The sequence below is a fragment of the Pagrus major genome, chromosome 14 (genome assembly GCF_040436345.1).
Source record: "Pagrus major chromosome 14, Pma_NU_1.0".
NCBI classification, from domain to species: Eukaryota; Metazoa; Chordata; class Actinopteri; order Spariformes; family Sparidae; genus Pagrus; species Pagrus major.
Genome location: NC_133228.1, coordinates 13,633,142 through 13,650,345, shown reverse-complemented (window position 1 = coordinate 13,650,345; position 17,204 = coordinate 13,633,142). Strand labels below are relative to the sequence as shown.

The window sequence follows — 17,204 nt, the reverse complement described above, 5'->3', positions numbered from 1 at the left end:
TACCATTGGACAGTGATTACATTTTGAGCAAGTAAATCAACTTCTCATTGGTGACTTGGGGTTTGGAAGGCAATGGTAATGACCTTTCTGGTAAACAAAAGGGCTTCGAAGCAGTCACCATCAACATGGGAAGAAAAAGAGAACAAGAAGTTACTCAGCACTGCTCTAGAAAACTGAGGTTTGGCCGACTAATACCAAAGAAGTAATGCAATAGTTACAAAGAACTAGAGAGGAGGGCACAGGCCACATCTTCAGCCGGAGTTATGTTTTTGAACTGGCACACCAGATAATTATTGGTCCTGCAACGAAATGTCTGACAGAGTAAACAAGCTTCCCACCAGTTGGCTGCTGCTAATGTTGCAAACTCAACTTGTCTGTCTTTTTTACAAAACTGTCCCAGATACACATTTGGGTGGGCTGGGGGGGTAGAGGGGTAATACAACACTGCTGAACTGGACAGTATGAGGAAACTAATGTGTTTTTTGAACATTAAAGCATGTAAACCTATTCTAGTATTAACCCAAAATAAATCATTCGTTAATTCATTTGTTGGTTGATCAACAAAAAACCAATTGCTAACTATTTTGGAACATTCACTTGTTCCAGCTTCTAAAAAGTAAGGATTTACTGCATTTCTTTGTCATTTATTGTAGTATATGAAGAGTTTTTGAGTTTTAGACTATTGGTTGGACAAAAGAAGACATTTTAAGATGCAATTTGGATTCTGGGAAATGGACATTTCATACAGTGAAGGATTAATCAAATGAAAATAAATCGCCTTATTCATCAGTATTAACTCTATTCACTCTCCTTTTCACTCCTCCGAGGTTGTTACTGTATAAAGTTTCAACCTGTTTTCAAGGTCAGAATCATCAGATCATCACGGCTTAAAAGCCCGGCTGAAAAATGAACTGCCGAGGAAACTATTACATGAAGCCTTTTATGACACAAATTGTAAGAACATTTTCACTGATAGAATAGATCAAAAAGGCTTATGCTAACCTATATTTACATCTACAGACTAAATACATTTATTAACATTAGGTGCACTTGACTCAAGCTCATTCCACTCCACTGTTGACTCAGAGGGCAGGGAAGTTTCATTTATGAGGCTCGTTCATTTGAGGCTTTTAGGAGTAAACCTTACAATTACTTTCATTATCAATTAACCCCCAGATTATTTTTGTTTATTAACTGTTTAGTCTTTAAAATGCTTTTCACAGCCACAACTTCCTAAAGCCTAGTAAATGTTTGGCATTTATGGTGAAAAGACTTACAAAACAGTAAGTGATTCATTTTTGACAAATTGTTGCGGCTCTTGGGGTTTTTGATGTGGACAGTTTTTTTAAGGTTTTTTTTTAGCTTGAATGCATATTTAACTCAGACAATCTTTCAAAGGCAATGTGTCATGCATCGTGAATACCTCACTTTACAGCATTTGCACAAGAAGCACAAGAAAATGTATGCATCATTTTCTTTAACTGCACTCAAGAGCTGACAGGGTTATATGACTAATCTCAAGCTGGAATCATTTAAATGCAGACAATGGCTCCCCTTTTTTACTAAATGACTAATTTGGAGTTGCTGCGAGATAACAGAGACTTTTTTTTTTTTTAAATCCTCAGAGGTTTCAAACAACAGAGGAAACAGCTCATGTCCTGCCAAAGCCTGCACAGTGTGCTACGTTCCCTTGTGTTTGATGCACACTGCAGTTCAGTGCACTTACACTCCAAACACATTTGGCATGGGCCGACTTTCAAAGCACGCTTGCAGGGATCTCTTTATCATTCTAGTGACAAACTGTACCTCACTGTTAATAACATGATGTGCCCGATGATTCCCATCCCTATCAGACACCTTGGTAAACATACAAATAGCAGCATTACAGCACTGCCTATTTCTAGTGAGATGATGGCAGTGGCTGCCAGTCTAGCCCGACAAAGTTGCTGTTGGTTGTCATCATCTCCGCTGTGGGAGAGTGAGAATAGATACCAATCGTGTCCGGCACCACGCACTAATTACTGCCTCACCGTCTACAAATATGTGTGCGCACCGAAGTGTCAAGTGAATCACGCCACTTTCTGCTGGATACAAATTTACAAATAATGCAGTCAAGACGTGTTTGTGGGTGTCCGAGTGTATGTGTGTGTGTGTGTGTGCATATCACTCTCAGCAGGCCTTAGTGTCATGTTGCCAACAGTTCAGCAATTCTGGAAACACTGCTCCAGTTTGGCTCTGAGAGAGGAAGACGAGGCATGTGAGTGTGTGAGTGTGTGGGTGTGAGTGTGGGGGGGGGGGTTGGTATTTGACCAGTCAGTGTGAGAAGAGAGTTTCCCCGGCTGTGCGTGTGTGCGTCAGTGAGTTTGTACGAGGGCTGGGATGACTCAAGTGTGTGTTAGTGTGCAGCGCGTGCTGCTGTGGGTATTAATACGTGGTGGTGAGGTGTGGAGGAACTCCTCTGGCTCTGTCCCGAGGGGGGTTGGAGGTACCCACGCACTGCACTACGTAGAAATTATATATGATAGCACGACTATTTCCAACAGCACAACTGCTTTGCTATAGTTGTATTAATATGTGGTTAAATAGGTATTCCACTTAACCAATTAATGATAAAGACATGTCTGACATCTTCACCAGGGCCGGGTGTTGAAAGACTTTCATTGACTGAACAAGAGTAGGATCTACACACTCTGATACTGAAGTTGGACTTACAGTTTCAGAGAAAACACTACTGTAATTTGCAATACATGTTCCACAAGGGTTCAGAGAGGAAGGAAAAGTCTAAGACACAAAGAAATCTCATTACAGCTATGGAATATTAAATCTTCAATCTTGCTCACTACATCTCAAGCCTTTTTAACCCCTGGGTGTATCAAAAATGTGAAATTATTGGTCATGTTAACGGTATCGGCCCTGAGAAGCAGGTAATTTTTTAATAATTAATTTTTTAGCTCAAAAGATTCAATTTCATGCATCCCGAGTTTTAAGCATATTTTGATGATTATCAGAATATTATTATTTTCACTGGGACAATCATGACATGAAATTTTCATATCATACCATGCCCGAATGCAGTTCTCATTAACTGTAATTTTATATACTGTTTTGTCTTTCTATTGATACAGATAGAGCTGAAATGATTAGGTGATTAATTAATTAGCCAATTAACTGGCAGCTATTTTGACACTCAATCCTTGAACAAGCAAAAATGTTAAATATTCCCTCTTCTCAAATGTGAGGGTCTGATGCTTTTTGTCATACATGATAGTAAACAGAAGACATTTTGCTGTAAGACAGTTGGTCAGCACACAAGCAATCTCGTGGCTCCAGGGTGTGACCGTTTTGGTTGCACAGGCACCCAAAGATCTGTCAAGTACAACCAAATATACATTCATTGGTCGCACCAGTGCGCCTGAAATTTAGCAGTTTATTTTTTAATACAAATTTTTATGCCATTTTATACAGTTTTTATACATTTATTGTTGGTTGTGACGTGATTTAAATAAAGAAAAACATGTATTTGCACCTTTATATCTATTTACAATCATTTACATAATGTCTTTAGAATGGCCGATTATATTCAGTATTTTCTGATGATCGTTACATGTGGTTTTTCTGTCAGATTGCCGATAAATTAAAATAATTTCGAATGTGCTACTTTGGCTCTGATGCAACATCCTCTTACTAATGTCCCGCCTACGACAATATCCTATTGGCAACACGTCACAATTAATAGCCTATAAACCCTGAATAATCTGAATCTGCAAAGTAACTAGTAACAAAATGTATGAAATAAATGTAGTGGAGAGGAAAAAGGAAATACTCAAGCAAAGTACGTCAAAATTGTACTTAAGGACAGCACTTGAGTGAACTGTACTCAGGTTTATTTCATCACTGGTTGTACGAAATTTTGACGCCAAGATTTTCTTTTTACTACAAATGAATATCAGTATCGGCCATGAAAAAAACATATCGGTCGACCCCCAGTCTGGAGCCCTGTTACCTTGGGTTTTGGGACATTTTTTCACAATTTTCTGACAAAAGATGAATCAATCAATGGAGAAAGTAATTATCTACAGCCCTAGATACATGTTATATGGTGTAATACAGATTTGCAATAGCAGGTGATGTTTGTTTGTCATCTCTCAACTAAAGTCTGTCTTTAAAAAGTATGTATGGAACATTAATGATGTTGATTTTCTGTGAGAAAGGGTTTAAAGAAGAAAAATAGCACTGCACAGCCAGCAGAACAGAACCACAACAAACCATCATAATGGACGTGGAAAGTGTCTCTCTGTATAACTTCCTTACCTTCTTTGCTGAGCTTCACGGCTCCACCGAGGCGGTAAAGCTCTCTGTCGCTGTTATCCGAGGACGAGTCTGCGTCTGGGGTAAACAACACAACAACAACAACGACGAGAAAAAAGCCACTTAACAAAAAAACACGCAGCAAGCGTTCACAAACAAACTTTAGAGGGGGGGTGGGGGGGGGGGAAGCCATGCTGGTCCGAGAGGCTGGCTATCGGGCTTGTTAGCATTAGCTTGCTAGCCGCCTGAGCTGAGTGAAGCTGTCAAAGCTAACAAAACTTACAGCTGGACAGTTGGGAGGATATCGTTAGCGCACACGCCAGAGGCACAAACTCCGCACGGCGGCTATTAGCTCCGCTCGCGTGCCCGTGCACACGACTGTCCGAAAGCAGCCGTGAATATCGCGACTGAAGTCATATTTTTTGACAGTTACTTCGCTGCGCTCTGACAGCAGACCCTGCATGGTGGAAGAGGGGAGGGAGGGGGGGCGCTCACTCAACTCAATCACAGACAGTTGGACCACGCACTTCCCGACAGTTTGCCCGCAAAAACAACAACGCTACCGACGTGCGAACTTACTGTCAACAAAACGTAATTTAGCCGCACTGACGAAGGAGGACCAGGGCTCGCAGAGGAACGTATCCACACTTGGTGTTTGGCGAGCCAGTGTCGCCATTGCTCTTCCTTCTTGTTGCTTTGCTGAGAGCCGTTTTTTTTTTTCTTCCTCTCTCTCTCTCCTTCGCACGCAGCAGGCTAAAAACGAAAGGACGAGATACGGTGACGTCACCGTCGGCGAGCTTCGGCCGCGCTCGGCTCGCGTCGGGGAGGTGCTGGGAGGCCGTGAGACAGACAGGGAGCTATTCACGAGTTCAAAAGTTCAGTATGCGGGCACAGCTTAAAAGCCTATTGATATTTTACAGGTTTCTAACTGTAAAACTGAAGGATTACTACATAAGGAAACACGAGAAAGTATTTTTTTGTTTAGATAACATTGGTAAATCTGTAAAAAACAATCAGAGTCGGTCATTTAATGGGCACTGAGAGGCCTATCAACCACAAAGACAGGAGGTTATTGATAAGTAGGCTGCTAATATCATAAAAAAAGAGGAGATATAGAAGATAATAACACAATGGAGGGATTTCAGTGCAACAACTCTTTGCCAGACATTTAAAATAAAATTGCAGTGATATTAATCATATCCTGTTCACTCGATATATGTGAACACTTCCAGATACATTTATAATGAAAATTATGAGAACCTACATTTAATTTCTGCTTTGTTTCTTTCTTTCTGGTCATTTAATCATTCACACATTCATGTCACATCTCTGAGGCATGCATACTCAAGGTTGTACTGAAAAAAAAAATGTATATAACTTGATTGTGCATCACAGGGTTGATGTTATACAAGCATTATTACACAAAAAGTCCAGGCGAACCAAAAAATAGGGTGAAAAAACAAAACAGCTTAGGGCTCAGGGTTTTAATTGGTCTGGCTTTAGTATTAAAGGATAAGTTCACCCAAAAATGAAAATTCAGTCATTATTATTATTATTGTTATCTGCATCTCCGGAGCTTCACAGCATTTTTTCTGAACAACTAAAGTGGATGGGGACTTAAATTTAAAACAAGGCTCCATACAGCTCGTCCAGTGGGATCCAAGTCTCTTTGAAAAGACAACAAGACACGCAGCTTTAAAAGGCGTTAATAGAGTTTTTTCAAATCAATTTGGGATCTCTTGGATTACGCCGCAGAAGCTGCATGGAGCTATTTTATGTTCATTTTCTGTTGGTTTTTAATGTTTTAAAACAAGTCTCCATCTACTTCAGTTGTTTCGGAGAATGCTGTTAACGCTGTCTTGCTGTGAAGCTCCAGAAATGTGTTTGTGGACTAGAAAACTTCACCCGACTTTATTTTGGCATGAGGGTGAGTAGATAATGACTTAACTGTCATTTTGGGGTGAATTTATCCTTTAATGTCAGCAGGCAAACTTACTTAATATACAAGCAATCTATGCTGTCTGCACTATACTGCAAACTGGCGGCTATTGGGGACTGTAAATATCAAAATAAGTGTATAATGGCAGGAATTAGGCCCTTGTTTTGAGCTAAAAATGTACCAAAGTTAGATTATAATCTCCTCTCTGCTTCATTTAAAGAAATACTATGAGGGTTTACCAGGAAGTGTGCAAAGCAGTAAGTATAATGGGTATAATGGATTTTGGTAAGAGTAGGTCAGAACTATAAATGACACTTAAACACCTTTTCTATCTAACATTATGGTGTTGGCAGCTCAGATCATCTTATAAGGTTAAAGCTTCAGAATTACACCTACATATCTGCTACCAAAGTGAGGACTAGGGACAACCAAGAGTCTTTCAGAGAGGCGTAGGCAAAATTCATCCACATCACAAATTTAATAGAGGACATAATTGCTTAAACATCTCTCAAAAACTGTCCCAGGATGTTTTAACATCTTGAAGAGGTTCAGTAGGTCACGCTCACGGCACTTCATTGACCTCTTGTGGCTGAAAACTGAAGCTGCACTCTGAGTGCAAAGTCAGGTTTGTCTCCTTTTCAAGTTAATGTCAAAAAGATCACAATATAAATTAAAAAATATTCTCATAACTTGTCTCTGATGAGGGGTTGAATTGGATAACGTAAACTCTCTCATACAAACACAAATAAATACCCTCTGTGCTCAAACCTGAGCAATATTTAAGTATCCAGTGGCTGCATGCCTGTGATCACATGATGCAGCATTAAGAGGGCTGTTTTAGCTGAATCAGAGTGAGAAAAGCAGAGGAGGGTGGAAATACAGAGGAAATGGCAGCCTTGCACGAGGGCACGGAAATTACTTTGACTGGTTTATACCGATGTGTCTCATACACATTTTTTAATCATAATCTATTCACACCAGCACACTTCTTTGTTCTTGTTCTGTTCCCTCTCTCTCTCTCTCTCTCTCTCTCTCTCTCTCACTCAGACACAAAGCATGACTCAACCACAATGTTTTGTTTGTTTCCCCACACAGCGATCATTGAGGTCACAGGACAAATCAGGAGGTCACAGGACAAACCAGGAAATACCAAGCGCTGTTTTCCTGTCTCCTCGAGGGTCATAAGAACGGTTCTGGGTCACGGATGCTTTGACGTCTTCGGATGCTTTCACGCCCTTATTTAACCCTCATGATCTGTTCGACTCACCAGAGCTGCTGAATCCAGACAAAGTTACAATTCTGTCTCAATACAACCACTGCTGATGGACAAAAAGATCACTGGAAACATTACTGAAAAAAATCATTTTTATTGAAATACAAAAACCAAAGGTACACGGAAAATGTGCAGGTCACGGAGTGAACACGTGTCTCTTGAATAAGACATCTTGGCAGGTTAAATGCATAGGAATCACTGACAGAGCTATAGCTACTTGGATGATGATTACATGAGTGCAACGGCATAACCAGTATACCAGACACATTTGTTGTTTCAGATTGTTTCAATGTTTTACATCATCCTGCTTAATTTTTTTTTTTTTAACAAAAAACAATAGACAAAGCAGAAAAAGAAAATCAGAAATTCCTTAAAATAATCATCTACATATGCTGAAAATGAAAATGAAAAAACACAACTCCAGCTCACTGTTTGGTGCCTCGTAAAGGATTTGAAAAAACTAGACAATCAAAAAAACAAGATAACTGGTTCAAACAACAATAAAATAACTGATTGAGTATCACGTGGAGAAATGAAATAAGCTGAAACTGAAGAAAAACAATAGCACTTTGGCAGAGTTGTTTCAATTTTACAGTGATGCAAAAAGTGATGAATAAGTGAGGAAGTTAAGAGGAAGTCCTACGGAAGAGAAAAACTGAGTTCTGACTTTTTCACAATTTGAACTTTTTTCTCAGAAATCTGATTCTAATTTTAATCCAAAAAATCTGAATCAGAACTTTTGAGTCAGAACTTTTTTTTTCTACATTGGCCCTAATCCTCTTCCGTAGAACTCAGTACTACATTCATATTGATAACTTTTTTTAACGACACAATCATGGAAGGATTTTCAACTTGTACCTTAGTAGAGACTAAATAAATCAAGGACGAACGTAACAACTTCAAACTTTGGCTACACTCGCACAACAAGATCGTCCTTGCAACCAACTCTCAATCAAGTATTCTTTAAGGATTCGCACTCGCACAGTGCACATTGAGAACCACATGAGTGCACTGTGCATGTCGTGATGTGGTAATCATACACTGAAAGTACAAACCTGATATTTGGGTGTCTTGTTTGCATAGATTTACCTCACTGAGGAGTGCAGGGTCAAGACTTCGATATTGGGTTCACTGCACCAGTGTACTTCATGAAAACAAGACATCTCTCGTTCTGTTAATTAATAATCCTAGTTTGGTTTTGTCCTGACGCCGCAGTACCCACTGGCCGCCACTAGAGGGCAAGCGGGCTAACTTTGAGAGAGCCAATGAATGGGAGAATGAATGAAAATGTGAGTGAGTCATATAAATGGCTCTATTTCAAGACCAGTAGCACATTTTATGCAATATACTGTAAGTCGATAAATCACACTGAATGTAATTTAATGATATTGTATAAAGAGTATCATGGTGCACTGCAGATCACATTATCCTTTATTGCCGTAGATGTTAAAAACTTAAATCTTGTGGTTGGTTTTTATATCATAGAAAAAGAGATCACTTCAAAGTACCTTACATTCATCAGTATATAATTAAGCGCAATAAATTCCGCAAATAGGAAATCCTCTCCTCGTAGACTCATAAGCCTTAACGCTGCTATAACACTCAGGTTTTAAAAGCATATTTGGTCGTTGCCTGTGCACGTATGAGAGAAGGATTTGACATACTACTTGCATTGGTGTTGCTATAGTATACAAAACAGGTAAAAAAAAAAAAAAAATCTACAGAGGAAACTTTCTCCTCCCTCAGCATCCTACTGCTGCAGGGTTTGCTTGGGCCCTCAGAGGAAACTTTACATTGCTTTTTCGAGCCGTTATCAGTTCAAGTGCGCCATGAATGTGTGAGGAATGTCTGTGTATGTACCACCCACACAGCTGCTACAGCACTGATAATGTCCAAAACCAAAATGTATCCAAATCCAACAGTCAGTTTATTCTTCATTTTGTCTGTTTTCAACATATTCACAAAGCATTATTTTTTTTGTGTGTGTGTATAATAATGTCTTGGTCGTACAGTGAGTGTGTGTGCATGTGTTCGAATGTATGTGTGGTGCCTTCATGTGGATTTCTGTGTTTGTGTCGGATCGTGTGTCTGCGTTGCTTTTTATCGTACTGGATGTTAGATGGGTGCGGGGACCTGCTGCCTTCCGGGTCCGGTTTGAGAGGAGAACTTCTGGGAGTGCCAACGCGTCTCCTTGTACACAAACCAGGCGTTTCCAGCCCACACAAACATGTTGAGGTAGCCAAACACCTAGAGACAAAACAAAAGTGATCAATAACACTAGAAGAAAACACTTGTAATAAAGGAGGGCTGTCTTATAAAGGGAAAGTCTGAGGACTTAAAGGGGCAGTTCATCCCCACAAGGTCTGTAGGTTATCTTGAGTAACTGGGTCATGATTTCTGGAAAGAGACATTGCTGTTGAGTTTTTTTCTTTTGAGCACCACAAGCGGAGAGCATTCTAGTTCCATTATAGACGAGAGAAGGCGGACATCTCCACAAACTCACACCAAAACAATACAGATGGACAAACGGCACAACACGTAAGAGGAAAAATATGTATTCTTGATTTGTGGGGCTGGACTGTCGCTTTAAGCCGTGATCACATTTGTGTTCATTCCAATGAATTTTCTTTGGACTTGTGACAGATAATATTAATCAGATCACATTGTCTGAGGATAAAGTATTATTGCTCCGAGTCTCATGACTGTGAGTCAGGCTGCTTGATGTTTATGCCTAAGTATTCAAGCTCAGATAGTTTTATTAAATAAAAAAAGCCTCTCTAAAGGCTGAGTACAACAGAGAGATTAAATGAGCACTCTGTAGTCCTCTGAATCTTCTCTGCTGTATTTCTTCTCACCACAGAGATGTTGAGGGTCCGCATGTTGGCGAACTCTGTGACCTCACAGGTGATGTTGCTCCCCTTGCAGAGTGCCAGCGTGTTGCCGATGCCATCGGTGTCTGTGGCGTCCTTCACATTCTGCAGGCCCTTCGCCCAGGCGGATGAACACACCAACCACAGGAAAACCAGGATCGCTGTGACCACGAAGTCCTGGAAACAAAGAGTGAAATGTCAGCACTTCCACAGCTTGATTTTGTCTATTTTAGTGTCCAGCAAGATCTTTCTATACTCACAAAAATGGGTCCGAAGTCAGAGTCCTTGTAGACGTGCATGTAGCCTAAATATACCAACAGAGCCACCATGCAGTAGAGAAAGCAGACGATGGCGATGCCCACGAAGAACTCCGCCGAGGAGGCCGAGTCTCCCATCATGTGCGTCGTTGTGACAGAGTGGTTACAAAGAGTGGTGTTTCCCTCCACCAGGGGGACCTGGCTTAACCTGGCCACGAAATATGGTTCACATCATCATTACTGCGGTTTTAAGATTCTGCAAATCCTGCTCACAAACCATCCACGTGGTGGTCCTTTTGAAATCGATTATGTAACAGATGATTTCATCCTCACCTAAACGGGTAGTGAAAGTTGGCGTTGAGAGTTTCATTCCTGCCATCGCCACAGAAGAGAGATATGATGTTCTTCCCCGAGTATCCACCGCAGCTTCCAAAAGCAAATATGGCCGTGAGCTGTTTGGACAGACGAGAGAGGCAGAGAGAGAGCGGGAGATTAGGGAAATGATTTAAGATGTGGGGGAAAAACTCTGTGGAGCTCTGGGGATTCAGAGTCAAAACCCAAGTAACTTTCTGGAGATTTGTTTAAGAGGAGAGGATGATATTCAGTATGTATGTGGACAATACAGCTTGAGAGCGCACCACAACTTCACACCCAGGAGAAAAGCTGGCAGTCTGAGATGTAACGTCAGCAACAAAGAGCCAGAGGGACCAACAGATGGCCTGCGTGATACTCTTACAAACAGCTGAAAATAAATCTCACTACTCAACTATTTTTACAAGATCAGTTTACTTTGAGGGTCCTTTTGCTTTTCTGTAGAATCTAAATCACATTTCTCAAAGGGTGGAGACAAAAGAAAATGGCAGTAACAACATCTTCACTCGCACCATTTTCCTGTTTGCCAGTGACACAAAACGGATCAAATACCAAGAAGCGTTATCTCGTGAAATACGATAAAATGTGGCTTACATGGCTGCACTAATGCTGCTATTCAGCGCTTAAATTCTTCCTCGCAGAGGCAGAAAGCATCTGACTCAGCGTGTAGGCCATGTGACACTAATACTCTCCTTAAAACCAACACATACTAAATTCTTTTCGTCAGGGTGGCTGCCACCGAGCTTAACCCTCCCGACTGCGGCGGGCGAAAACCATAATCATATAATTCGTTCATTCAGACTCTCACTGATATCAATTTACTCATACCTCATGGGTAATGATGATCCGGTGTGAAAATATGCACTATAAATCACAACACAGCGCAGAGGAAGATTGAGTCCTTCTTCTCCAAATGTGCCGTGTAACAGTCTACACACACGAGTAGTGACTTCATGTCGCCGCACATCATCGCACATCCTGACTCACGCTTCCAGCTGCGCTACTGCACAATACTAATTTAAAGATTAACAACAAACCACAGAACAACTGTGCGGCTTCACAGAGCAGCAGGCTTTTTTTGTTAACCTTTTCAGGCCACTGTTCAATTTGAGTCTGTCTTCTTTTCAGACTTGTGACAAGAATACGTCCAAAATAGACATTTAGGTGCGTTTCTGTTCTGGAAAATGCATGCAAATGAGTGTATATTTAGTTAGATTCTGCCTCATTTGCATCTCTAAACATAGAATTTCAAAAAACCTTAAGAAAGAAGAAATAATTGTCTTACTGTAAGTTATCAACTGGGGAAGTTCCCCTGTGATTTCTATTTATACCCTACTGGAATTTTACCATACATACCTTTAAGGGTCGTTTCCTCAAAATGTTGAGAGTCACCTGCATACACCGAACCTTCCAGTTTTATGTCCTATCCATATTCTGATTGTTTTTACAGAAGGGTTTGTTCATGTATCATTCATGGCTTGATTTATATGATATTTTATTCTTCTAATTTCACTAATCTTCTTCATTTTTTTATCTCAGCTGCTCTGTAAAGTTTCTTGAATGAAACTTGCTAGGTTGTGAAGCTATCGTGTTGACAATATCGGTCCACAAAGTACTCAAAACTGCTTCCGTGTTTGTTCCCGCTACAAAAGGTGTCTCCTGGACCACATTTTGCCACGATAAAACCAGAGGTGATTGTGGAATTTTGTGATTTTATGGTTATGTCGAGTGTTTTGCGATGAGTTAACAAATAAAGCTTGTCTTATTTTGGTAAAAGAGAGAAACTGGAATTCAGACGTGAACGTTTGTATTTTTCTGTTCAGTAAGGAAAGTAAGCGCAGAAACGTCGGACTATCGCCTCTTGCAGGGCAAAGTGGTATTGCAAGACAGGACTGGCCAGGGCTAGCTGGTTAGCATGCTGACGTCAGTAAACATCTCTGCAACACAGTACATCTTTGGTATAACATCTACACTGTTGTTTCTTCTTTTTTATGCTTTAAACAAAAATTCCAGCCATATCTTACAAATTGCTCCATTAAGATTAAAACTGTCTTGTTTGTGCTGCAACTCAACAGATTGAAACGTGGCCAAGATCATCATCAAAATGATGCTTAAACAAATAAAATGTAGATTACATAGCTGAACTTCTGAGGCGCTTCTGTTGTAGTACACAGCATGCAGTGGACAGGAAGTGGATTATAGCATGTAATGATCTCTCAGTCACGCCGCACCACAGGACACACCAAACAAAACATTTCCGATGAAACGCTTCTAACTGACCTCTTAGTTTCTGCTCCATCAGCACAACTGTTTCCCAAATACTCACACACTTGACTGAAAAACGCTTACGACAGGCCACCTTCAACTTTCAGCCTTCGGGCGTCATACCACAAGAATTAAACGCACGCACACATGTACAGTACTGTACAATCTACACACGCACCTCCAGATGTGTCTCCAGATGTCACTGGCTGCCACTTCCTGTTTTTCTGGCTGCACACCACACTAAGCTACCTCTCTGTAACAACTGTAACAGCCAGCGTTGACCAGACACACACACACACACATACGTCGTCATCTGGATTCTTCTGTTTATGTTTGAGTAATAAATACGAGACTGCACAAACACAGTCGGACAGCTGGGTATTTTGTCACGTTTACAGTATCACCACTTAGTCCCAATTAAGGCGGCAAGTGGCATCTTCTCCAAACATGGCGTGGACACAGAGAAGTACCTTTCCAGACATCTGCAAACCACATGGACTGTAAAATAGTCTTCAGTCGTAACCATGCTGTGAGACAGGATGAGCGATTTGCATACAGAAAGCAGCCACGTGTGATGGAAGTTAAGTTTCAGGTTCCCTCATGTGATGAAACACAGACAAGGGAAAGATTGACCTGTAATCTGATGAACATCCCCATCAATCTGAAATATCGTCTTATCCGCAGCGCTCCCTTCAGTTCTTACACCGAGGTCACCGAGTGCAGGTCAGTCTGACCAGAAACCCCAAAGCCGGTGGAGCGTGTGCCAATTTTTCCACCAGGGGGTTCCTTCAGAAGCAACCTGGCTCTCCATTCTCTGGCAGAGAGACCTCTTGGCATGTCCAAAAAGAGAGAAATAGCTGGCATTTGTCACTCCGAACCCTCCTTCCTGTTTGCTACAGAGTGGAAGATAATATCTTGGGAGGCATGAGTGTTTAGGCCAAAAGCACTCGTGTGCCAAGTAAACTACATTTTCATCTGGATCGCTCGGAGGTGGACAGGGTGAACGGACAAAAATGTTGTCGGACAAGAGAGCCAGCTGGACGGCCTCCAAATTCATCGACAGCAGCAGCGATGAGCCATCTGTCAGGACTCCATGAAGATATCATCACCTTGCTGTTTCCATTCTTTGTAAGATTTATATGGAAAATCCACAGGCCAAACACACTTGTCACTACTTCCTGAAAGTAAGATATACATCATTTGACATGCATTATATAAACAGCTATTTATTACTTCCCTCCACATAAAATACATGTATACCCGTCTATAGAACACAGGAATAATGGTGATAATAAAACTCCAATTCAAAGCAAAAAATGTAACTTTCTGGAAGAAGAGAGTTGATTGTTGAGTCTCATCCCCAGGCTGTAAAATACTGATGCAGCCCAGAGTAAAAGTATTTGACACTCGAGGGAGTTACGCTTTGTCAGTCCAACTGTCCAAAATCCAAAGATCTTCCCTTCACGATCACATAAGACAGAAAATCAGTGAATCCTCACATTTTTTGAACTGTAAACAAGAGGATGTTTGGTATTTTGGCATGAAGAATTACATGACGTGATGAAGGACTATTGGATTACCTACACCAACATGGCCGCCAACTCGGCACAGTTGGGTACTAAAAAAGGTGAAAATCACTATAAACGTGGTTCTGTGAGCTGCTAATATACAGAGAGAAAGAGAGACGTCGCTAATGCAACTGCTGGCTGTGTGGTCTTTATAATTACGTATTTTCACAGTCTTACGTTTCATTAGTTTGATGACAAACTGCGACTTTCTCAAGTTGAAAATGTATCTTTTAAACCGACAAACATATGTGAAGTTCATGTCACAGTTCAGACCAGATCAAAACAATTATTTGTCTCTCTCCATTCACTACCATACAAAGTTATTCTGAAATAAGGTCCCATGGGCCAAACCGGAAGAGGCGTGACTTCTGCTCTCTATTTGAGCCTCCCACCCTGAGCGTGACGTCAGAGGGAAAATGGCCGCTGTGTGAATATTGACTGTAGTTCAGAAAATGACATCACTGCAGGAAAAAAACAACACTTAGGACATATCAGGATATAACGATTTTCAAAATCTAAGACGACGTATAGTCTCATATCAAGATAATGATAGAATAATGATATTTGCCCTGCCCGAAATGTAATATATTTCTAAATTGATATCCAAAATGATGACCAAAAAAAGATTCAAGACGGAGGAAACCAGTGTTTATAGTAATGCTTTATACCCACTACTGGGTATTGCATTGACACAGAGGACATTCCCAGTCTAAAATGGGCAAATATGAGCACAATTTATCTTCCCTCTCCTTGTGAATAACAAACAAATATGTCGGGTTTAAAGAAGGGTTACATAAGGCCAACACGGCGAAACACACACTCTCACATAGCCTTGTCCAGAGTCAGATGACTGGCTGTTACTGCTGCTCTATAGCTCTGTATGTGTGTGTGTGTGTGTGTATTATGAGAAAATACAACAGCTGAGAGAAAATGTAGCTGGGCTGCCATTACCCCACACTGGATTCCTGTGACCCAGTTATGTACAGTAGAGCAGAACTGATTAGGCCGACTGGACTTTGCAGAAGAAACGTGCTCTCCAATAACACACAGACTGTGCACTCGAGTGTGTGTAGCCAGAGTGTGGAGGTAAATTATTGGTGAGGGATTCATTAATCTGTAACTGTGTCCTCTGAAGGGCAGACCCATGCAACCAGCACATTTATCCAAATGTAGAGGACATAACTGAGCTCAAAGTTCTAGTCTAAGTCTAATTATTGTCATATTATTTGGTATCCTTGTTGATTAACACATACAAGTTTACTTTTTTGGGGCCTTTTTAATTAAATTACATGACTTACACATGTTATTAATTCTTAAGAGCATAAAATCTCAAAGCTGCAGATGAAAGAAGATGAAAAAAGTTGATATACTCTGTATGATTGTGTTGAAAAAGTCAGAAAACAGATGACTTCAGGCATTTTTCTCAAAAGTAGAAATCGCCGGGAAAAAGGGAAAAATCCAAGAAAAGTCCAGAGCCTCCCTGTCCTCTGGGTATGACACACACACACTTACTCTCTCTCACACACGCTCACACACACATGCATCTAACTTACCCACTCCACCAGTTTGACGAAGCCCAGGGGCTCCTTCAGCGGCGACAAGTTCAGCCGAAATCCGGTCATCATGATTGTGCGTCTGCTCCAAAAACCTTTATCCAGTTGTTCCTAAACTGTGGATGTTGGTCCAACAGGGAGGGGAAGAAAGGGGGAGTTGCTTGACAGAGTGACGTGGTTTTACTGCCGACGCTGCAAAAAAAAAAAAAAAAAATCACCAACACCAAGTTTTTTAAAGTGAGTTTAACGAGCCGACCGTGCGCAAAAGCTGCTGAATCCAAAAGGCGAGGCAGTTCCACTCGTAGAAATACAGTTTGGCGCGCTGCGGGGGCTTTGAGCAACAAATGAAAATGAAGAACTCTCGAAGTGAGGTGGATGTTTTTTGCAGTGTAGCTCGAAAAAAACAAAAAAAAACGAGTTCCCGGCGCTCCAGTTTTGGTGATGCGCAAAATACGCAGGCGATGCAGCGGATAAAGAGCGGAAAGTGTGCCAAATTACGCGTCGCTTTGGGGTGAGAAAGCGTCACGCGCAGCTCCGCACTGTTGCGAGTAGGTTTTGTTTTTCAACTACCAAATGATCGGATTCTAAAACACCACAAAGACGACTTAAAATGCATCCAGCTACAGTAATAAGAGGTTATGAGCCAGAGGAAATCCGCGCACAGCTGGAGCCTTCGCCAGCAAAGTTAGAGCCACAGGACCAAGAAGCATCAGAGGAGTCCTACTGAGAGTTCATTGGATCCATCCGCTGCTGGAGGACGCGGGCTGCCTCCTCCTTGCTGAGTTTGCACTTACTGTGT

General features: G+C 41.1%; 2 protein-coding genes across 2 annotated transcripts in view; both read right to left on the bottom strand.

Annotated features, from left to right (window-relative positions):
* Positions 1-5,017, bottom strand: part of atxn7l1 (ataxin 7-like 1) — a 33,683-nt gene extending 28,666 nt beyond the window's left edge. Inside the window, exons 1-2 of the mRNA XM_073480616.1 lie at positions 4,888-5,017; positions 4,312-4,386 (exon numbers count right to left, since the gene is read on the bottom strand). Coding sequence (XP_073336717.1) covers positions 4,312-4,386; positions 4,888-4,984 — 172 coding nt within the window. The 5' untranslated portion in view covers positions 4,985-5,017. The remainder of the gene's footprint in view (positions 1-4,311; positions 4,387-4,887) is intronic.
* Positions 5,018-7,598: 2,581 nt separating this feature from the next.
* sypl1 (synaptophysin-like 1) lies at positions 7,599-17,204 on the bottom strand. The gene is made up of 5 exons (XM_073480897.1): positions 16,406-17,204; positions 10,981-11,099; positions 10,651-10,855; positions 10,376-10,567; positions 7,599-9,767 (listed from the first exon to the last, which is right to left on the bottom strand). The coding sequence occupies exons 1-5, from the start codon at positions 16,475-16,477 to the stop codon at positions 9,636-9,638; spliced, it is 720 nt and encodes a 239-aa protein (XP_073336998.1). The 5' UTR covers positions 16,478-17,204; the 3' UTR covers positions 7,599-9,635.

Coding starts and splice junctions, on each gene's coding strand:
- sypl1 (XM_073480897.1), bottom strand. CDS start 16,477: ATGATGACCGGATTTCGGCTGAACTTGTCGCCGCTGAAGGAGCCCCTG. Junction 11,100..16,405: donor TCGTCAAACTGGTGGAGTGG/GTAAGTTAGATG, acceptor CTGTCCAAACAG/CTCACGGCCATATTTGCTTT. Junction 10,568..10,650: donor CTGACTTCGGACCCATTTTT/GTGAGTATAGAA, acceptor CTTTGTTTCCAG/GACTTCGTGGTCACAGCGAT.